The sequence below is a fragment of the Babylonia areolata genome, chromosome 31 (assembly GCF_041734735.1).
Source record: "Babylonia areolata isolate BAREFJ2019XMU chromosome 31, ASM4173473v1, whole genome shotgun sequence".
In the NCBI taxonomy this organism is placed as follows: Eukaryota; Metazoa; Mollusca; class Gastropoda; order Neogastropoda; family Buccinidae; genus Babylonia; species Babylonia areolata.
Genome location: NC_134906.1, coordinates 5,914,554 through 5,938,840, shown reverse-complemented (window position 1 = coordinate 5,938,840; position 24,287 = coordinate 5,914,554). Strand labels below are relative to the sequence as shown.

The 24,287-nt window shown below is 45.1% G+C and overlaps 1 protein-coding gene and 1 pseudogene across 2 annotated transcripts; both read left to right on the top strand.

The window, feature by feature from the left end:
• The first annotated feature begins 1,744 nt into the window (after nt 1-1,744).
• Nucleotides 1,745-18,937, top strand: LOC143276111 (flavin-containing monooxygenase 5-like). Of its 2 annotated transcripts, none has more exons than XM_076580511.1 (8): nt 1,745-1,869; nt 6,177-6,408; nt 9,660-9,906; nt 12,503-12,810; nt 13,398-13,745; nt 14,154-14,363; nt 17,295-17,460; nt 18,378-18,937. In XM_076580511.1, exons 2-8 carry the CDS (start codon nt 6,271-6,273, stop codon nt 18,635-18,637), a joined length of 1,677 nt encoding a protein of 558 aa, XP_076436626.1. In that variant the 5' UTR covers nt 1,745-1,869; nt 6,177-6,270; the 3' UTR covers nt 18,638-18,937. The 2 variants fall into 2 exon arrangements, with proteins under 2 accessions (XP_076436626.1, XP_076436627.1); XM_076580512.1 differs by having other exon boundaries at nt 1,757-1,869; nt 6,197-6,408.
• LOC143276241 (uncharacterized) lies at nt 10,556-11,260 on the top strand (annotated as a pseudogene).
• Nucleotides 18,938-24,287: the final 5,350 nt, after the last annotated feature.

Sequence of the window (24,287 nt, the reverse complement as noted above, 5' to 3'; positions counted from 1 at the left end):
GGGCCAGATTCTTGTCATGAGCACGTGTCGTGATAGGAGAAAAACTCCCCCAGGTTATGCTCAGGTCGCAAAACTGTTGCACGAGCAGGGAGAGGCGGGGGGAGGGAGGGGGAGGAGGGTGTCTCATTTTCCTCTTCTTTTGTCTGTATGCCTTTGGTATGATGATTATAAGCATGCAGATCATCAAATGCAAATATACACGTTAAAGATCTTGTGATCCTGATCCATGTCAGCGTTTGATGGTTATAGGGACACCAACATACCCAGCACACACATTCTCGAAAGCGGAGTATGGCTGCCTTAACACCGGGGTAAAAAAAAACCTCTAAAAACAACAACAACAAGAACAAAAGTTAAATTTCGTTGATACGTAAGAGTGAACGTGGATCGAGCTGAACACAGAATATATATAATAATCATTACATGTTTCTCTCCTCCACAAACAACTCCAACCGAACAAACTTGACCTTAAGGGTGTAGACGCCAATAGGTCGTTAAACTCCAACTACATTCTTCCTCCATATTATATACACATACGCCTCTATCTGGATCTCGTCCATGAACATTTGGAAAGTCTGACACCCGCACCTTACCGTGTTGCCAAACTGTGAAACCAGGACCTCGACATGTTGTGCAATTTTTGTCCACCTACATCGTACCCATGGTGGAAACGTTTTTCACCTTGATAATATATGCACCGCAAAAATCATCTATCTGTATATTTGATCCATGTTTGATTGATTGATATGGATACTTAAATAGCGCCTGTCCTCGGTCGGAGACCAAGCTCTAAGCGTTTTACAAACACGGAGTCATTTTCACAACAGGCTGTCTACCTGTGTAGAGCTGACTGACGGCTGCCATTGGGCGTTCATCATTCGTTTCCTGTGTCAGTCAAACAGATTTCAGGCACGCACACCTACACACTCAGACAAACGTGTAACATTTAACATGTTGTCGAAGTCATCCACATGGTGTGGATAGGGAAACCTATAGCACCAATCCTCGAACAGAGGCCAGGCTGTTAGTGCTGCACAAACACGGAGTCATTTACACAACAGGCTGCATACCTGTGTAGAGCGACTGACAGCTGCGCATTCGGCACTTATCACGCGTTTCCTTTGTCATTCAGTCATGCAGGCTTCAGTTACGCTTTAAACTCTCAATGGAAGTAGTTATTTACATGAACAAGCATTCAATTTAAGGCCAGCTACATGGACGGTATTAATATATATTTATATATATATATATATATATATATATATATATATTTTTTTTTTTTTTTTTTTTTTTTTTTTTTTTTTTTTTTTTAAACAATGCAAACCCTTGGCATGCAATGTGAATGAAAGTTTTCTTACGTTTCATGTTCGTCCCTGGCCCACTGTGACGGCCCATTTCAGTAAACTATTTGTCTTGTCTTGTCTTGTCTTGTCTTGTTTTGCTTCAATAATGCACACGCGTGATTCTTCTCTCTCTCTCTCTCTCTCTCTCTCTCTCTCTCTCTCTCTCTCTCTCTCTCTCTCTCTCTCTCTCTAACAGGCTCGTCTAAAAGCAGATGACAAGGAAGCAGATGAATAGGGAGAGAGAGGGTGGGGAGATGGGGTGGGGTGGAAGAAGGAGGTTGGGGGGCGGGTGGGGTGTGGGGGCGCGAGGTACACGATGTGTGGCCTGAGTATAGACTGGAAAAAAACCAATCGTCAACACCCGAGGCATGCTGTTAAGCAACTTGAGTGTGACTGAACAGCAAGGACTTCGATCAGTCGCAATCAATGTTCGATCTGTCCATCATCGCCTGCCGACTGACTGATCCCTGACGTGTTGGTCGACGATCAAGTTGTTTTGTTGTTTTTTTTCCTACAGAACCCTAGGGTAGGTGTCGTGTTCTTTGGCTGGCTTGTCTCTGCAGCTTTTAGTTTGTTTAACTCTCTCCATACGAACGGCGAAAGGGACGACGTAAACAGCGTTTCACCCCAATTACCATCATCAAAATATTGCAAGCGGAAGGCTCTTATACTGAAGAGGTGAATGCTGACAAAGAATACCACAATTCTGACGACGGAAGCTAAAGGTTGGGTCATTCAGATACCTACTGGCCATCCGAGGGGTCTGTGTAGAGGAGAAGAGAGGACTGGCCGTACTGAGTGTGTTTAATGATAAGAATTGTCCAGAGTCTTTGTCAGTTCCACAGAGTTGGGACAAATCTAAACACCGAGCTGATTCAGCGATGCCTTGATTGCTTGTGCGACTGGCTACTACATCCCGGTCCTGAACTCTGTCGTCCTGGTCTTGAACTCTGCGTTGGGTTTCATTGTAATGGGTTTTTTGTTGTTGTTCGTTGTTTGTTCACTCCCGAAAACGGAGTATGGCTGCCTACATGGCGGGGTAAAAACGGCCATACACGTAAAAGCCCACTCGTGTGCATACGTGTGAACGTGGGAGTTGCAGCCCACGAACGAAGAAGGAGAGGAAGAAGTTTGTTCTGTGCTGCGTTAGTCAGTCAGACAGCGATTGGAATGTTGTAGTTGTTCGTTGTTTGTTCAGTGCTATGTTAGTCAACAAGACAAACATTGTAATGTTTTTGTTGTCCGTTGTTTGTTCAGTGCTACAGTAGTCAAACAGACAAACATTGTTTTTTTGTTTTGATTTTCATACTTTGTTCAGTGCGACGTTTGTCAATCAGACAAACATGGTTTTTGTTTCACTGATAGTAAAAAGATGCTAAACTAAAGAACGAACGATTGGGTTTTTTGGGGGTTTTTTTTTGTTGTTGTTGGGTTTTTTTTGTTTGGTTGGTTGGTTGGTTGGTTTTGTTGTTTGGTTGTTTTGTTTTTTTGTTGTTTTTTTTTTGTTTGTGTATTTGTTTCTTTGTTTTTGTTTTGGTTTTGTTTGTCTTGTTTTGTTTTTGGTTGTTTTTTTGTTTTTTTGGGGGGGGGTTGTTTTGTTGGTTTTTTGTTTTGTTTTGTTGTTTGTTTTTGTTTTGTTTTTTTGCTATTTTGTTTTGTTTTTGATTTTTTGTTTTTTTGGTCGAAATTACATTTCAAAAGATAAACATTGCAATGTCGTTCTTTGTTCAGTAAGATATTATGTTAATCAGACAAATCGTAATGCATTTCGTTGTTCGTTGTTTGTTCATTGTGACACTAAATAATCACACAGACATTGTAATGTTCTTGTTGTTCGCTGTTTGTTCACTAAGCATTAGAGAATCAGACAGACATTGTAATGTTTGTGTTGGTCGTTGTTCAGTGAGACATTGTAGTTAATCAGACAAACATTGTAATGTTTTTGTTGGTCATTAATTAGTAAGACATTGTAGTTAATCAGACAAACATTGTAATGTTTTTGTTGGTCATTAATTAGTAAGACATTGTAGTTAATCAGACAGACATTGTAATGCTGTGGTGGTCGTTGTTTATACAGTAAGACGTTTGGTAATCGGATTTACGTTGTAATACTTGTTGGCCGTTGTTTGTACAGTAATCAAATCAAAATGAAAAGAAACTGGACTGTAAATACTGGACTAAGCTGTGCTGTTGCCGGTTGTAGCTTCTGTTTGAAACTGAACCGTCAAAAATACGTTAAAAGCCATATTGTTTAGGCTCTATATGCATAATAACTTGTTTCCTGAATCTTAGTTTTGTTCCTAATGTTAACTCACTCAGTACGGCCAGTCCTCTCTTCTCTTCTACACAGACCCCTCGGATGTCCAATGGGTGTCTGAATGACCCAACCTTTAGCTTCCGTCGTCAGAATTGTGGTATCTTTGTCAACATTCACGTCTTCAGTGTAAGAGCCTTCCGCTTGCACTATTTTGATGATGGTAATTGGGGTGAAACACTGTTAACGTCGTCTCTTTCGCCGTTCGTATGGAGAGAGTTAATGAGGTGGTGCAAGTCATGTTGTTTCTGAGCCTTCGTTGAAAATCAGATTCTCCTTCACATAACCATTGTGTGTTGTCTAGGGATATGATTAGGTTGTTGTCTTGATTGCTGGATTTGTTCCTTGAACCTATTGTTTTTGGTGTGTCCCAAGATGTCAGCAGTATTCAGTTTCTATTGCAGTGTATAGCTGAACGCGTTGAATTACACCAAAGTACCTGTATTTGTTTATCGTTGAATATTCTTTCCATATCAACCGTTTTCCACACCATCATCGAATCGGCCTGTTGTGTGGTTTAGTTCTGCCCGCTGGAGTTGCCTGCTTTCTCGTGTTTATATGCAGCGAACTGTTCATCGCTTCTTCGAATAGCTTGACGACGTAGCGCTAACAGTGCTGCAGGAGAGCTAAAAAGGCGAATGCATGCGATTGAAATTCAGTGGATTAATTGCTACATTTCCCTCTCCCTGGCTCTCCACTGCAGTGACAAGTCATTTGCTGCTTAGTCTTTTGTGAAGGACTCTGACTCTCACACTTGGGGACAAGATTGCACTGCCTCTAAGTGCTGCAGCATTGTGGGTCTTTGGGGACCATCCCAACGCTGACTATCCTAAAAGAAAATCAACCCTGGCCGAGAGAATAGAAATGTAACTTGGGCAAGTCACTCTCCATCATTACGCAGATAGTCGGGACACTCGTTGTCTTCTCTGTTGTTGTAATGGCCATTGTCAGTACAGGTGGAGTTACACTCTTCACCGTCATCAAATTATAACCCAGATAGTCGGGGCAGTCGTTGTCTTCTCTGCTGTTGTGATGGCCATAGTCGATACACGTGGAGCTGAACGATGTATTGGCTGTCGCCCTAAAGGCCAAGTCGTTAAGAGCTGAGGTCTTGCAACTGGACGATGTATTGGCTGTCGGCCTAAAGGCTAAGTCGTTAAGGGCTGAGGTCTTGGAGCTAAAAGATGTATTGGCTGTCGGCCTAAAGGCCAAGTCGTTAAGGGCTGAGGTCTTGGAGCTAGACGGTGTATTGGCTGTCGGCCTAAAGACCGAGTCGTTAGGGGCTGAGGTCTTGGAGCTGTATTGGCTGTCGGCCTAAAGGCCCAGTCGTTAAGGGCTGAGGTCTTGCAGCTGAACGATGTATTGGCTGTCGGCCTAAAGGCCAAGTCGTTAAGGGCTGAGGTCTTGGAGCTGGACGATGTATTGGCTAGGCTGAGGTCTTGGAGCTGGACGGTGTATTGGCTGTCGGCCTAAAGGCCAAGTCGTTAAGGGCTGAGGTCTTGGAGCTGAACGATGTATTGGCTGTCGGCTTAAAGGCCAAGTCGTTAAGGGCTGAGGTCCTGGTCAGTAGAGCGAGGTGTGGTTTGTGGCGTGGGGTCCTGGTCACTGTTGGAAACGACTGACAAACACACAATTCATTCAGAGAACAATAATAATCTGGTGTTATGTATAATAGTCAGTCGTGTTCGACTATGACCATCAGAACAACAGAGAAGGCAGCCGCTGTCCCAACTATCTGGGCTAGAATTTGATCATAGTGGTGAGTGTCTTGCCCAAGTAACATCCCTACTCTCTCGGCCAAGAGGGTTTTAGGACAGTCGGCGTTGGGATAGTTCCCCAAGGCTGCAGCACTAAGAGCCAGTGTTATAGTTGTGCTGTATGCATATTTAGTATGCAAGGAATATGTAGCATTGTTAAACATGCTTTGGTACATTGGTGCACTCCTGGAAGAAAATAAATGTCTATAATAATAATAATAATGGTATTTATATAGCGCTGGATCTTGTGCAGAGACAAATCAAAGCGCTTTCGCACCAGTCATTCACATGCATGCATAAATGTCTGTAAACGTTCAAGTTCTTTGTGGTCTTGAACATGAGGAACTTTCAGAAATAAGATCACATTATTCATCGCCTTCTTTGGTGTCTTGATTGTTCTGTATAAAAAATACTGTTATTCATCGCCGTTTTCATTGTCTGTTGTTTTGTTGTTGTTTTTTATATACTTATTAGTGAGAAACTAGTTTCTGTAATGATAACTAAAGACATATTTATACTCGAATTCTATCAGCATGAATTAAAAAAATGTTTAGCAAAAAAAGATAAAAATAATAATAATAATAATAATAATAATAATAATAATAATAATAATAATAATAAAAGTTGTTGTTTTTTTAAATCACAAGAAATTTTAAAATCTTGTTCACTGCCATGCAAGACTGTGGAATGTTCCTTTTTATCTCTCGGAAACACTGTTAGTCTAGTGCATAATATCAATGTCTTTCCCCTCCCATAAAACAGCAACTACATTTCTCCCAAAGTGTCGGCTCCCAGTGGAGACGGCAGCACTTGCCCTCTGAACCACAAACCGGGCCACGTGACCTAGAGACCAGCGATGGCCAAACGGGTGGCGATCATTGGCGCTGGGTGCAGCGGTCTGGCGGCCATCAAATGCTGTCTGGACGAGGGTTTGATCCCTGTCTGCTTCGAGCGGTCGGACGAGGCGGGGGGTCTGTGGCGCTACAGCGAAGAGGTGTGTGTGACTAAGTGGGGAAGTGTGACTGAATTATTACTTCATTATAAGTGGATTATTATTATTATCATTATTTTATTAAAAAAAAAACTTATTATTATTTATTTATTTATTTGTTTATTTTATTTTGTTTTATTTTATTTATTTTTTCTCAAGGCCTGACAAAGCGCGTTGGGTTACGCGTCTGCTGGTCAGGCATCTGTTTGGCAGATGTGGTGTAGCGTATATGGATTTGTCTGAACGCAGTGACGCCTCCTTGAGCTACTGAAACTGAAACTGAAACTACTGATTACTTCATTCGTATTTGTATTACTCTTTTTTGTCACAACAGATAATATCTCTGTGTGAAATTCCGGCTGCTCTCCCCAGGGAGAGCGCGTCTCTACACTGACAGCGCCACCTCTTTTTTTTCTTTTTCTTCTTCTTCTTCTTCTTTCCTTTTCTTTTCTTTTTCCTGCTTGCAATCTTTTTTTTTTCTTTCCTTCTCTTTGTTTGTTGTTGTTGTTTTTTTCCTATTGAAGTGGATTTTTCTACAGAATTTTAACAGGGACAACCCTTTTGTTGCCGTGGGTTCTTTTACGTATGCTGAATCCATGCTGCACACGGGACCTCGGTTTATCGTCTCATCCGAATGACTAGCGTCCAGACCACCACTCAGGGTCTAGTGGAGATGGAGAAAATATTGGCGACTGTACCACGATTCGAACCAGTGCGCTCAGATTCTCTCGCTCCTTAGGTGGACGCGTTACCTCTAGACCACTCCACATTACGTCATATGCTTACAGTATTAATTTTCTTTTTCTTCTCTTCTTCTTTGTTCGTGGGCTGCATCTCCCACGTTCACTCGTATGTACACGAGTGGGCTTTTACGTGTTTTAACGTTCTTGCCCCGCCGTGTTGGCAGCCATACTCCGGTTTCGGATGTGTGCATGCTGGGAATGTTCTTGTTTCCACAACCCACCGAACACTGACATGGATTACAGAACCTTTAACGTACATATTTGATCTTCTGCGTGTGTATACGCACGAAGGGGGTTCAGACACTAAGCAGGTCTGCACATATGTTGACCTGGGAGATAGGTAAAAAAAATCTTCCACCCTTTACCAACCAGGCGCCGTTACTGAGATTCGAACCCGGAACCCTCAAGTTGAAAGTCCAGCGCTTTATCCACTCTTTACCTCTTTACCCTCTCTGGGTCCTTCCCCAGCACCTACGGGTGTTTCTCTTTCTTCTTTTCTTCTTCGTCTTCTTCTTCTTCTCTGACCTGGGAGATCGGAAAAATCTCCACCCTTTACCAACCAGGCGCCGTTACTGAGATTCGAACCCGGGACCCTCAGATTGAAAGTACAACGCTTTGTCCACTCGGCTATTGCGCCCGTTACAGTACATTTTTAAATTGGTTACTTTTACGCGAAGTGTCTGTAGTGTTTTATTTTACTCAGGTGAATGGATTTTATGTCACGTTATGTGTACAATGTGGAGTTCATCCAAATTGTATAATCTTCTGTTCGTTTTTCCCTATTGATTCTTTGTGTCGATTTTAGCTTTTACGTGGATTTATTAGTGGTGTGTGTGTGTGTGTGTGTGTGTTTGATATGTACCATTTTTGTGTGTGCAGTGACTGATATGTGGGTGTGAATCGTTTTATCTCGTTTTCATCATTATTATTATCCTACCTTTTAAATGTTACATAATTATCTGTTTGTTGTTTGTTTTTGTGCTGTAAAACGCGGTGAACCTGTTTTTGAAAGCGGGGAACCGTGCTGTATGAGTCTCCGTATTATTGACTCACTTGTGAAAACAAAGTGAGTCTATGTTTTAACCCGGTGTTCGGTTGTCTGTGTGTGTGTGTGTGTGTGTCCGTGGTAAACTTTAACATTGACATTTTCTCTGCAAATACTTTGTCCGTTGACACCAAATTTAGCATAAAAATAGGAAAAATTCAGTTCTTTCCAGTCATCTTGTTTAAAACAATATTGCACCTCTGGGATGGGCACAAAAAAGTAAAGAATGTAGCCTAATTATATACAAACTGCATTTACTGTTATATTTATATTTTTTTTTGTATTCTCTAAACTTGGCACTTTGATCTGATATTCTGACCCAACAACAAGAGCAGTCATTATTATCATTTTCTGTTCAAACAGGAACTTCTTTTGCTCAGCATGGAAGTTTTATTTATTTTGCAAACGTTTTGGTGCAGATAGTAAAGAAGGGAAATTACTCTGTACTTAATGATAGGGGACTTAATTTACTTTAAACTGATCTTTCTCATCTTAAACATTACATTTTGAAATTATGCTCAATACATAAAAAGCTTGGATTTTTTTCTTTTTTTTAAGTGTATCACAAGTGAGTCTTGAAGGCCTTGCCTCTCTTGTTATTTTTTTTTTTTTTTTTTATTCTGGCTGCCTGTTTCTTTCAGATTTCAATATAAGATTGCTACTGTTTGTTATAATTTTATCTCAGGCTTTGCTCCTCCTTATCTTCAGGAACTCCTCCAGGTCTATATTCCGTCTCGGTCTCTGCGTTCCTCCTGTGACACTCGAATTTTTCGCATATCAAACAGGCGAAGGAAACTCCATGGGGAACGTGCTTTCTCTTTCATTGGACCTGTCATCTGGAACAAACTCCCTTATTCTGTCCGACACGCTCAGTCTTTGTCCTCGTTCAAATCAGCTCTCAAAACTCACCTTTTCCACAGTTGTTAAGATTAGTTTTCCCGCCCTATGTGTCTGTCTGCGATTGTTGGTGGGTGGAGAGAGGAATGGAGCTATATCAGTATGAATGCCTGGTGTGTGTGTGTGTGTGTGTGTGTGTGTGTGTGTGTGTGTGTGTGTGTGTGTGTGTGACCTGGTTATTTTGTGATGTATATAGACAAATGAATGTTATGAAGTGTATCTGCATCAATGTATGCATGTGTGTAATTGTAATTGTAAACGCTCTGGGCTCTCCGGGAGATAGGGCGTCCAAATATTCATTATTATTATTATTATCATTAGTATTAAGGTGAGGGCGAGAAAGTGGTGCGTGATGCGCCTCACGGTGATCAGCATCAGCAAGGAAATGATGTGCTATTATTATTATTATTATTATCATTATTACTATCATTATTATTAATACTATCATCATCATCATCATCATTACAAGGTGAGGGCGGGGCAGGCGTGCGTGATGCGCTCTACGGTGATCAACACCAGCAAGGAGATGATGTGATCATCATCATCATCATCATCATCATCATTACAAGGTGAGGGCGGGGCAGGCGTGCGTGATGCGCTCTACGGTGATCAACACCAGCAAGGAGATGATGTGCTACAGCGACTTTCCCGTGCCGGACCGATGGCCCAACTTCCTGCACAACGCGCTCGTCTGCCGCTACCTGCAGCTCTACGCCAGGCACTTCCGCCTCCTGCCCCACATCCGCTACAACACGGAAGTTGTCGCCGTCACCAGGGCCGCGGACTTTGAGACCACGGGTCGTTGGGATGTGAAGGGTGGGTGGGTGTCTTTTTGTGAAGGGTGGGTGTCTCTGTGGGTGTCTCTTTGTGAAGGGTGGATGTCTCTTTGTGAAGTTGGTGTCTCTGTGTGGAGGGTGGGTGTTTGTTTGTGAGGGGTGGGTGTCTCTTTGTGAAGGGTGGGTGTCTCTGTGGGTGTTTCTTTGTGAAGGGCGGGTGTTTCTTTGTGAAGGGCGGATGTCTCTTTGTGAAGGGCGGGTGTCTCTTTGTGAAGGGTGGGTGTCTCTTTGTGAGGGGTGGGTGTCTCTTTGTGAAGGGCGGGTGTTTCTTTGTGAGGGCGGGTGTCTCTTTGTGAAGGGTGGGTGTCTCTGTGGGTGTTTCTTTGTGAAGGGTGGGTGTCTCTTTGTGAAGGGTGGGTGTCTCTTTGTGAGGGGTGGGTGTCTCTTTGTGAAGTGTGGGTGTCTCTTTGTCTTTGTGAAATATGGGTGTCTCTTTGTGAGGGGTGGGTGTCTCTTTGTCTTTGTGAAATGGTGTCTCTTTGTGAGGTGTGGGTGTTTCTTTGTGAAGGGTGGGTGTCTCTTTGTGAGGGGTGGGTGTCTCTTTGTCTTTGTGAAATGGTGTCTCTTTGTGAGGTGTGGGTGTTTCTTTGTGAAGGGTGGGTGTCTCTTTGTCTTTGTGAAATGGTGTCTCTTTGTGAGGTGTGGGTGTTTCTTTGTGAAGGGTGGGTGTCTCTTTGTGAGGGGTGGGTGTCTCTTTGTCTTTGTGAAGGGTGGGTGTCTCTTTGTGAAGGGCGGGTGTCTCTTTGTGAGGGGTGGGTGTCTTTTTGTGAGAGGTGGGTGTCTCTTTGTGAAGGGTGGGTGTCTCTTTGTCTTTGTGAAATGTGGGTGTCACTTTGTGAGGGGTGGGTGTCTCTTTGTGAGGAGTGGGTGTCTCTTTGTGAAGGTCGGGTGTCTCTTTGTGAAGGGCGGGTGTCTCTTTGTGAGGGGTGGGTGTTTCTATGTGAAGGGTGGGTGTCTCTTTGTGAGGGGTGGGTGTCTCTTTGTGAAGGCTGGGTGTTTCTTTGTGAAGGGTGGGTGTCTCTTTGTGAAGGGTGGGTGTCTCTTTGTGAGGGGTGGGTGTTTCTTTGTGAGGGGTGGGTGTCTCTTTGTGAGGGGTGGGTGTCTCTTTGTCTTTGTGAAATGGTGTCTCTTTGTGAGGTGTGGGTGTTTCTTTGTGAAGGGTGGGTGTCTCTTTGTCTTTGTGAAATGGTGTCTCTTTGTGAGGTGTGGGTGTTTCTTTGTGAAGGGTGGGTGTCTCTTTGTGAGGGGTGGGTGTCTCTTTGTCTTTGTGAAGGGTGGGTGTCTCTTTGTGAAGGGCGGGTGTCTCTTTGTGAGGGGTGGGTGTCTCTTTGTGATGATGGTACACTGTCGTCGGTGAGTGTGGGCTGATGATTGGTGTCACCAGTGTACATAGACTGATAACTGTTGTCATCAGTGCACCCCCGAAAACGGAGTATGGCTGCCTACATGGCGGGGTAAAAACGGTTATACACGTAAAAGCCCACTCGTGTGCATACGAGTGAACGCAGAAGAAGAAGAAGAAGTCATCTGTGCATGTAGACTGATAACTGTTGTCATCAGTGCATGTAGACTGACAACTGTTGTCATCAGTGCATGTAGACTGATAACTGTTGTCATCAGTGGTTACGGTGCCGCCTGACAAGTGTTGTCATCAGTGAATGTAGATTGATAACTGATTTCTTCGGTGCATGTATACTAGTGGCTATTGTCACCAATGCTTCAGTGCAGACAGATAACTGTTATCACCAGTGAATGTAGACTGATAACTGGTTTCATCGGTACATGCGGACTGATAACTGATTTCATCAGTGCACATAGACTGATAATTTATTGTTGTCCTCAGTACGTGTGGACTGATAACTGTTGTCATCAGTGCATGTAGACTGAAAACTGGTTTCTTCAGTACATTTACACTGATGACTGGTATGATCAGTGCATGTGGGCTCATGTGTGTGGGTGTCGTACACACAGATTGATAAAACTCTTGTTGTCAGTGAATGTAAACTGGCCTCTGCTGTTATCGGTACGCGCGAACCGACTTTTGAAATCATAGGTACATACCAACTGACCCCTAGCTGCCATCAGTATGTATCACTTACCAACAGTGCATGTAGACTGAACTTCAAAAATAATACACACACACACACACACACACACACACACACACACACACACACACACACACATATATATATATATATATATATATATATATTCCCAGTCAGGTGATGCTAACAGATGATGAATATATACAAACAAGATTGGGAAAATTTGTTTATGAATGCTGCTGCAATTTACTTCATTAACTGATTGATTAATTGTGTTTTGTTTTTTTTCATTCGTTCATTCATTTACCACTGCACTTGTGTCTTATAAACCTTACCGTTTCATGACAATAAAATCTATTCTATTCTATTCTATTCACACACACACACACACACACACACACACACACATATCATATCGTATAGATAGATAGCAATACACATGTTTGATTGTGTGTGTGTGTGTGTGTGTGTGTGTGTGTGTGTGTGTGTGTGTGTGTGTGTGTGTGTGTGTGTGTGTGCGTGTGGCAGTGATTGAGCACAAGAATGACGGCACCAAAAACGAGAGCACAGAAACCGATGACGCCACCGAAGGGCGCACAGAAAAAACCTGTGACGTCAGAGAGAGCACAGAGACCTATGACGCGGTCTTGGTGTGCACGGGCCACCACGCGGAGAAAAACGAACCGATGTTCCCCGGGCTGGCCGACTTCCAGGGACAGGTGATCCATTCCCACGACTACCGGGACCCCTACCCCTTTGTCGGCAAAAGAATCGTCATCATCGGCATTGGTAACTCTGGCGGAGACTTGGCTGTGGAGCTTAGCAAGCACGGGCAGGTAGGGTCTGTGGTGTGTGTGTGCGTGTGTGTGTGTGTGTGTGTGTGTGTGTGTGTGTGTGTGTGTGTGTGTGTAGGGTGTGCTGTATGTGTTGTAGTATGTGTGTGTGTGTGCGTGTATGTGTGTGTGTGTGTCTGTGTGTGCGTGCGTGTGTGTGTGTGTGTGCGCGTGTGCGTGTGTGTGTGTGTGTGTGTGTGTGTGTGCGCGTGTGTGTGTGCGCGTGTGTGTGTGTGTTTGTCACAGTGTGTGTGTGTGTGTGTGTGTGTGTGTGTGTGTGTGTGTGTGTGTTGGTCTTTTTTTTTTTCCCCTGAGAGTTATTCTTGATCCTGACCATTCCTTTCACGTCTTCCGACATCACAACACAACACAACACACACATCACAACACAACACACACACACACACACACGTACACTACAGTGAATTTTACGACGAAATTTTGCCAGGCAGGGACAACAGAGGTTCTTTTACATGCAGCAAAGTGCACACCACACACGGTACCTCGGCTTTATCGGACACGTTACCGCCTTCCTCCACACCCACCCCCACCCCCACACACCCACACACGCACCTTGATCTCACGTGCAGGTGCTGTTGAGCACGCGGCGGGGAACGTGGGTGATCCATCGGATTAGCAAGCCTGGCGGACTCCCTGTGGACATCGTCAACATGCGTCGTGTGCTGGTCTCTCTCATATACAGCCTTCCATTCGCCCTCCGAGACTTCCTCGTCAGACGACACCTCAACCGCCAGATAGACCACGACCTCTACAGTCTCACTCCGGAGTACTCCCCCCTGGCTCAGCACCCGATGGTCAACGACGACCTGGCCAATCGCATCGCTTGCGGAAGTGTCGTCATCAAGGCTGACGTGGATCGCTTCACCGCAACGGGCGTGCAGTTTGTGGATGGGTCGTTTGTGGACGACGTGGATGTGGTGAGTGTGTGTGTGTGCGAGTGTGTGTGTGTGTGGGGGGGGGGGAGACAAGGGGGTGGGGCAGGGATTGTGTGTGAGAGAGGGAGAGAGAGAGAGAGAGAGAGAGAGAGAGAGAGAGAGAGTGTGTGTAAGTGTGTGTTGTGTGTGTGTTAGCGTGTGTTTGTGTTAGTGTGTGTGTGTGTGTGTGTGTGTGTGTGTGTGTGTGTGTGTGTGTGTGTGTGTGTGTGTGTCCTGAATTTCGTTTGTGGACGTCTAAACCTCACTGTGACCTGCATAATCATATGTATAGCGCATGAGAGGGTCCAATCCTTCACTTCCTAAACATTCATTGAAACAGTTTGTTTTTTTCTGATCGCAATTCCTGTGACCTGTTCATTGTTGTGGTTACCTGTTGTTGTTCTCCTCCAGGTGTTTCTGGCCACGGGATACCGCTTCGGCCTCCCCTTCCTGGACAAGGGGGTGGTGGAGGTGCGGGACAACCGCCTCCCCCTCTACAAGTACATGTTCCCCCCAGACCTCCCCCACCACACCCTGGCCACCATCGGCTTCATCCAGCCCCTGGGTGCCATCATTCCCATCTCGGAGATGCAGTGTCGGCTGGCCACGCGAGTCTTCAAGGTAAAACTTCGATTTTTTGGATTTTTTTTTTTTTTTTTTGGGGGGGGGGGGGGTTGTTTTTTGCTGCCCCATCATCTGCACCGTTTCAGTGGCATTACTCCCACGCCGCTCATTTAGATTCCTCCCATACACGGCCACACCCGGATTCGTCCGTCACCGTTCCAGTGTTGGCAATCCGCAGGGAACCATCGATGTTAGGTCGCCAGGAGGCCACACACCAGTCGAGACCCTGCACTGCTGCTGAGTCACTTCGGTGGTGTTCAGTGGTGCCTGTTCTGATTTAACGTACTTAGGACACCACCTACTAAGCCCCCTACTAACGACAATAATGGCTTAGTCGCGGAGCCAGACTGAGTGAGCGTCCCTCCCAGAGTGGAGACCGCCACCACGTCCCTCAAACAACAGCCCCCACATGAATCTGCCCACACTGAAGACACTGACAGGACTCACCCCAAGCACGGAAGTGGAGGGGTATCGAAACTGAGGTCACCATGAGAGCAGGGCATGAAAGGCCACAGACTTGGAGACTGTTTTGTTTATATTGATGATGAAGGATAAAACTTTGATTTGATATGGATACTTAAACAGCGCCTATCCTCGGTCCGAGACCAGGCTCTTAGCGCTTTATAAACTCGGGAGTCATTCGCACAGGCTGTCTACCTGGGTAGAACCGACTGACGGCTGCCATTGGGCGCTCATCATTCGTTTCCTGTGTCATTCAATCAGATTTCAGGCAAACACATATACGCTCTCAGACAAACATCTAACATTTTACGTGTATGACCGAGTTGTTCATTTACCAGCAATGTAGGCAGCCATTCTCCGTTTTTGGGGGGTGTGCATGCTGGGTATGTTCTTATTTCCATCACCCACCGAACGCTAACATGGATTTCAGGATTTTAAACGTGCCGTATTTGATCTTTTACGTGCGTATACACACGAAAAGGGTTCAGGCACTAGCAGGTCTGCACATATGTTAACCCAAGAGATCGGAAAAATCTACACTCTTTACCCACCAGGCGCTGTTACCGAGATTCGAACCCGGGACCCTCAGATTGAAAGTCCAACGGTTTAACCACTCGACTATTGCGCCCAAGTGTAATTGTCAGTCGTCTATATGTCTCTGTCTGATGTGAGTACGAGTCAGTTTCACTTTCACTAATTGTGTGATAGTCATCGTCCATATGTAAGTCCCTGTCTGGTGTATGTTTCAGTTTCACTTATTGTGTGATAGTCGCGTCAGTCAGTATTTTCACTTTCAGTAATTGTGTGATAGTCAGTTGTGTCTCTGTGTGATAAGAGTCAGTTTCACTTTCATTTATCGTGTGACAGTCAATCGTGTCCGACGATGACCATCAAAACACCACAGAAGGCAACTGCTGTCCAGGTAATCTGTGCTAGAATTTGATCATGATGGTGACGGGCGCAATAGCCGAGTGGTTAAAGCGTTGGACTGTCAATCTGAGGGTCCCGGGTTCGAATCACGGTGACGGCGCCTGGTGGGTAAAGGGTGGAGATTTTTACGATCTCCCAGGTCAACATATGTGCAGACCTGCTAGTGCCTGAACCCCCTTCGTGTGTATATGCAAGCAGAAGATCAAATACGCACGTTAAAGATCCTGTAATCCATGTCAGCGTTCGGTGGGTTATGGAAACAAGAACATACCCAGCATGCACACCCCCGAAAACGGAGTATGGCTGCCTACATGGCGGGGTAAAAACGGTCATACACGTAAAAGCCCACTCGTGTGCATACGAGTGAACGCAGAAGAAGAAGAAGAAGATCATGATGGAGAGCGTCTTGCCCAAGTTACATAACTAAATAAAATTAAAATAAAAAAGACAACAATGATGATAAATAAGCAAATAAATGTAAATAAATGTATAAGATAAAATTTTATTTTATTTATGTATTTATTTTTGTACGCCTATAGTTGACTTCATCAAGTTTTTGCGCCTTATACATATCATTATTAGCAGTAGTAGTTCATTTTGTTTATGTATTTATCTGTTATTATCTTTTTTTCTTTTTTTTTTTTTTTTCAAGGCCTCTCTAAGCGCTTTGGGCTACGCTGCTGGTCAGGCATCTGCTTGGCAGATGTGGTGTAGCGTATATGGATTTGTCCGAACGCAGTGACGCCTCCTTGAGCTACTGAAACTGAAACAGTCTCTGACATATGCCGAGCGTTGAGCATCCCCTTGAAGTCTCCGGCACGGCGTGGCGAAGTGGTTAGACATGACTACCAAGTTAACTCTCTCCATACGAACGGCGAAAGAGACAACGTTAACAGCGTTTACCACCATCAAAATATTGCAAGCGGAAGGCTCTGATACTGAAGAGGTGAATGTTGACAAAGAATACCACAATTCTGACGACGGAAGCTAAAGGTTGGGTCATTGAGACACCCACTGGACATCCGAGGGGTCTGTGTAGAGGAGAAGAGAGGACTGGCCGTACTGAGTGAGTTAAACCGATCTCTCAGTCACTGAAGAAGGCTACTCACTTGTGTAGCTTTCGTCGGCGAATCCGGCCGAAGTGGTTCGAATCAGAGACTGACGACCAGCAGGTCGAGGGCTGCAACGTGGAGCTGTGGAAGAGACTGTCCACAGGTTCGACCACCAGACATGGACTGGGATTTTACTTCCCACCTCCACCCCCACCCTTACCCCCCAACCATCCACCACTAACCTCCATTAGACGTTGCATAAGTGGTGGTTTTAGATGCTGAGTTTTTTCTGATGAACGATAAAACCGAGGCGGTCCCGTGTGCAGCATGCATGTAGCGCGTGTAAAAGAACCTATGGCAACAAAAGAGTTGTCCGTGGCATGTATGTATGTATGTATGTATGATACGCCATTAAATCAGTTCACATGTAAACTGACTGAGCTGGTCATCAGAGAAGGAATGCTGATTTCACGTGTGACGACAGGGGGAGGTAAAGCTCCCATCGACAGCCGACATGTGGACGGACATTGAGGCCAAGGAGGCGGCCATGGCCAAGCGTTACGTCACGTCGCCACGTCACACCATCCAGGTGGATTACATCAGCTTCATGGATGAACTGGCGGAGCTCAATGGCTGCAAACCCAGTCTGGGTAAGTGACCCCCCCCCCGAAACTCCACAGCTCAATGGCTGCAAACCCAGTCTGGGTAAGTGACCCCCCACCTGAGTTATAAATAGAAATGTATTTATAGCTCTGTGGTATTCCCGAAACTCCACAGCTCAATGGCTGCAAACCCAGTCTGGGTAAGTGACCCCCCACCTGAGTCATAAATAGAAATGTATTTATAGCTCCGTGGTATTCCCGAAACTCGACAGAAAATGACCCAGTATAACGTGACCATTAACCAATCAATCAAAAGACTTGTCCAAAAATAACTCAAAGGGGAGAGTATCAGGGCCGACCCCAGAGGAGTGAGGGCGGTGGTTGCGGTTCTTTCCTGGCGCTGCCCCGGTATCACAATCAGAACATGACGCTACAAGGCCTGATGACTCATAACATGACGCTACAAGGCCTGATGACTCATAACATGACGCTACAAGGGCCTGATGACTCATAACATGACGCTACAAGGCCTGATGACTCAACACGTGTTTCTCCATATCACAATCACAACATGACGCTACAAGGCCTAATGACTGAACACGTGTTTCTCCATATCACAATCACAACATGACGCTCTTATGCTCGGAGAATGAATGAGTAGATGACTTACAGTTATTTGCTTACAGCATATACATTAATTTTTTTTTTAATATTTTTAGAAAAATTTGTACCTGTGTGTGTGTGTGTGTGTGTGTGTGTGTGTGTGTGTGTGTGTGTGTGTGTGTGTGTGTTTCTTCAGTTTAACGTCTATTCACTATAAGTGTTTTTAGACGGTAAAAATCTTTGTGTGTGTGTGTGTGTGTACGTGTGTGTGTGTGTCTGTGTGTGTGTGTGTGTGTGTGCGCGCGCGCGCGCGCGCGCGTACGTGTGTGTGTGTGTGTGTGTGTGTGTGTGACGGGTTTCAGGGTCACTGGTGAGGAAGGATCTGGCTCTGGCCTGGCAGGTGTTCACGGGACCCTGCACGCCCTACCAGTACCGCCTGACCGGCCCGGGCACGTGGCCAGGTGCCCGCTCCGCCATCATGACCACCATGGCACGTGTCCGCTCCCCGCTCAGCTCGCGCCCTCTGCCGGAACTGTCCGACGGGGACAGGGTGCGCAACTTCTTCTCTCGGCTCATGATGCTGTTCGTCTTTCTCCTGGTCGTTTCCCTTCTTCCCGCCTAAGGGGACGCCACCGTGCAACAACAACAACAACAACAACAACAAAACAACAACAACGGCACCAAAAGCAACAACACCATCACCAACAACAACGGCACCAACAGCAACAACAACATCACCACCAACAACAACAACGGCAGCAACAGCAGCAACAACATCAGCAACAACAATGGCAGCAGCAGTAGCAACAACATCACCAACAACAAAACAACAACGGCACCAACAGCAACAACAACAACAACACCAACAACAACGGCACCAACAGCAACAACACCATCACCAGCAACAACGGCACCAACAGCAGCAGTAACAACACCATCACCAACAACAACGGCACCAACAGCAGTAACAACACCATCACCAACAACAACGGCACCAACAGCAACAACACCATCAGCAACAACAACGGCACCAACAGCAACAACACCATCAGCAACAACAACGGCACCAACAGCAGCAACAACACCATCACCAACAACAACGGCACCAACAGCAGCAACAACACCATCACCAACAACAACGGCACCAACAGCAGCAACAACACCATCACCAACAACAACGGCACCAACAGCAGCAACAACACCATCACCAACATCAATGGCAGCAGCAGTAGCAACACCATCACCAACAACAACGGCACCAACAGCAGCAACAACAACAACAACAAAACAACAACGTTACCAACAGCAACAACAACAACAACACCAACAACAACGTCACCAACAGCAACAAGACCATCACCAACAACAACGGCAGCAACAGCAGCAACAACAACAACAACAAAACAGCAACGGCACCAACAGCAACAACAACAACAACACCAACAACAACGGCACCACAGCAACAACATCATCACCAACAACAACGGCAGCAGCAGTAACAACACCACCAACAACAACGGCACCAACAGCAGCAACAAGCACGACAGCAACGGCACCACCACCACCACCACCACCAGCAACAACAATAATAGCAACACACCACCACCAGCAGAAACAACAACAACAACACACTACCAGCAGCAACAATAACAACAACACACCACCACCACCAGCAACAACAACAACACACCACCACCACCAGCAATAACAGCAACAACAACAACACACCACCAGCAGCAATAACAGCAACAACAACAACACACCACCACCACCAGCAATAACAACAACAACAAAACACCACCAGCAACAACAACAATAAAAACAACAACAACGACAACACACCACCACCAGCAATAGCAACAACAACAACACACTACCACCACCACCAGCAATAACAACAACGACAACAACAACGACACATCACCAGCAGCAGCAATAACAACAACGACACACCACCCCACCAGCAGCAGCAATAACAACAACAACAACAACGACACATCACCAGCAGCAGCAATAACAACAACAACACACCACCACCACCAGCAACAACAACAACGACAACAACAAGGGCAGTAACAGCAGCAACAACAACAAAAGAAAGGAAACGTATTTTCTTAAACAATGATAATAAATGTCACGCGGTTTCCGGTTTCAGTGTCCTATGGAGGGAGACGTCATTGCGTTCCGACAAATCCATAATAATTATATTCGCTACAACACATCTGCTGAGAAGATGCATTACCCCACGCCCATCGTCAGGCTTTGAGCACATACCCAATGTATATTCGTGTACCTATCAGAGTGGATTTCTTCAACAGAATTTTGCCAGAGGGCAACACTTTCAGTCGTTGCCAACCAAGGGTTCTTTTTCAGTGCGCCAAGTGCGTGCTGCACATGCCGGGACGTGAGTTTATCATCTCATCCCAGTGACTATATACAGACAGCTCAGTAGTTTGATTTTGTGATAACCAAATTTTCCTAATCGACATCGTAATTAAGATGGAAGAGACAGACATCGTTTTGCTACCACGAGATATCAAAAAAAAAGGGAGGCGGTGGAGAGGGGGGGAGGGGGGGGGGGGAGAAGAAAAGATGAGAAATTTGCAGAACAGAAAACGTGTCTATCTGGCAGCGGTTACGATAAATCACACATGGCGCCTAGCATCACCTACGGAGACCCCAGCAGTGAGGCAGATCGAGTCTCCTCCATATGGCGTGTTCCCTCACAGGGGACGTATTAATCAGCCAAGGGTTCTTTTTCAGTGCGCCAAGTGCGTGCTGCACATGCCGGGACGTGAGTTTATCATCTCATCCCAGTGACTATTAGACAGACAGCTCAGTAGTTTGATTTTCCAGCTAAACCTGACACAAAGGGTGAGACGGGGATTCGAACCCAGACCCTCACGAGCGAACTGACACAGAGTGAGCAGATAAGAGTCTGGACCACTCTACCACCTTCCTTCCCTGAGAGTGTGCAGACTTCACAAAATGTTTTGGACCGCTTCATTGAAGCTTGGTTTTAACTCACTCAGTACGGCCAGCCCTCTCTTCTCCTCTACACAGACCCTTCAGATGTCCAGTGGGTGTCTGAATGACCCAACCTTTAGCTTCCGTCGTCAGAATTGTGGTATTCTTTGTTAACATTCACCTCTTCAGTATAAGAGCCGTGTGCCGAAACTTCTGCACCATTTGCGGGCCTGCTGGTCAAGTGGGTAGAGCGCTGGATTCTCGCCCGAGTTTCGTGAGTTCGATTCCCACTGAACCTGGTGGGGTAAGGGTGGAGATTTTTCCGACCTCCCAGGTCAACATATGTGCTGACATACAAGTGCCTGAATCCCCTTCGTGTGTACGCACACGCAGAAGATCAGATACGTACGTTAAGGATCCTGTAATCCATTAGTGCGGTGGGTTATGGAAACAAGGACATACCCAGCATGCACACCCCCGGAAACGGATTATGGCTGCCTACATGGGTACGGTTGTACATGTAAAGCGTTACATGTCTGTGTGAGTGGGATGGTGGGGGTAAATAAACAAAACGATTGTACATGTAAAGTGTTGCATGTCTGTGAGAGTGGGGGTGTACGTGCGTGACTGAAACCTGATGGAATGACAAAGGAAACGAATGATGAGCGCCCAGTGGCTGTTGTCAGTCAGCTCTACCCAGCGTGGAAGCCTGTTGTGCAAATCGGTGTCTCCGCGTTTGTAAAGCGCTCATAGCTTGGTCTCGGACCGAGGATAGACGCTGTATAAATAATATCCATAGGTATCTATATCATCATCTCACCATGCTTTCAAGAAGGAGACTGTGAGTTTGCATATGGTCCCTAACTTTTTTTTAATGAAAGTATAGAATGGAAGATAACACACACACACACACACACACACACACACACACACACACACACACACACACACACACACACACACACACCATCTTATAAGGATCATAATCATCATGACTGCTAAGCATAATCATCAAAAAAAATATGATCATTATCTTTACGTTGAATTCTTCCCTTTGATAGTCAATACATGCTAGTGACAATATATCCAGCACCAATATGTGCAGTGAGAGTAAGAACATAATGTCGCCGGTGACAATATTGTATTTGTATTTGTTGTATTTGTATTTCTTTTTATCACAACAGATTTCTCTGTGTGAAATTCGGGCTGCTCTCCCGTGGGAGAGCGCGTCGCTACACTACAGCGCCACCCATTTTTTTGTATTTTTTCCTGCGTGCAGTTTTATTTGTTTTTCCTATCGAAGTGGATATTTCTACATAATTTTGCCAGGAACAACACTTTTGTTGCCGTGGGTTTTTTTACGTGTGCTAAGTGCATGCTGCACACGGGACCTCGGTTTATCGTCTCATCCGAATGACTAGCGTCCAGACCACCACTCCAGGTCTAGTGGAGGGGGAGAAAATATCGGCGGCTGAGCCGTGATTCGAACCAGCGCGCTCAGATTCTCTCGCTTCCTAGGCGGACGCGTTACGTGCGCTTAGTGCCTGCCACACACAAGACCTGGCTTTGGAAAAGCATGACACTTTAATTGGGGCCATTTTCATTTTGCTTGATACGTCTGCTGTTTTGTACTTTGTGAACCCGCTAGATATAATGTTGTCCAATATTATCCATATAGATGATAATGAAATATGTGGCTTTCCCGTTTGAATGTGTGTGTGTGTGTGTGTGTGTGTGTGTGTGTGTGTGTGTGTGTGTGTGTGAAAGAGAGAGAGAGAGAGAGAGAGAGAGAGAGAGAGAGAGACTGAACAATGATTGATTGATTTTGTTTATTCGAAAGACGCAAAGGCAGAAACATGAGTCGAAGCAACAAGAAAAACAGCAGCAAGAAAAAAAAAAGGAGAGGAACATCGCCATTGACAACAATAGCAGCAGCGACAACAATATCAACAACAACAACAACACGAATAAAAAAACAACACGAAAAACCAACAGAAGCTGCGCTGCAGCAGCAGCAACAGCAACAACAACAACAACAACAACAAGCTAAACAACTGTAGTTCCAATCCATCACTGGTGAGTGTGGACAACAGCGACAACGATAACAACAGCGACAACAATGACAACAGCAACAACAGGAGCGGCAGCAACAACAACGACAACAATAACAACAACGACAACAATAACAACAGCGACAACGACAACAATGACAACAGCAACATCAAGAGCGGCAGCAACAACAATACCAGCCACAACAATAACAACAGCCACAACAATAACAACAGCGGCAACAATAACATTAACAACAGCAGCAACAATAACAACAGCAACAACAATGAGAACAGCGACAACAATAACAATAACAACAGCGACAACAATAACAACAGCTACAACAATGACAACAGCCACAACAATGACAACAGCTACAACAATAACAATAACAACAGCAACAACAATAACAACAGCAACAACAATGACAACAGCCACAACAATGACAACAGCGGCAACAATAACAACAGCTACAACAATAACAACAGCGACAACAATGGCAACAGCTACAACAATAACAATAACAACAGCGACAACAATAACAACAGCTACAACAATAACAACAGCGACAACAATAACAACAGCGACAACAATAACAACAGCGACAACAATGACAACAGCGACAACAATAACAACAACGACAACAATAACAACAGCAACATCAAGAGCGGCAGCCACAACAATAACAACAGCGACAACAATAACAACGACAACAATAACAACAGCAACATCAAGAGCGGCAGCCACAACAATAACAACAGCGACAACAATGACAACAGCGACAACAATGACAACAGCGACAACAACAGCGACAAACAATGATAGCAGTGACAACAATAACAACAGCAACAACAAGAGTGGCAGCAACAACAACAACAAGTCAAACACCGACAGTTCCAATCCATCACCAGTGAGTGTGAACAAGAGATAATAATAACAACAGCAACAACAATGACAACAGCAACAACAAGTCAAACAACGATAGTTCCAATCCATCACCAGTGAATGTGAACAGGAGCATCAACAAGAGCAGCAGCAATAAGAGAACAGAGTAAGATGAAGACGTGGTCAGTCAAAGGGAGAATACTGCAGATACATCATATTGCTTTTTTGGCAAGTGTTATGTCCCTTCTATTACGGATTCAATTCTTCAGAGAATTTAACCCCTTTTGCCCCTATTTGGGTCGAGGGTGACAGAATAACAATATGTGCACGTTGAATCATAGCTTCAGTCCAGCAATATCAAACGAAACCGG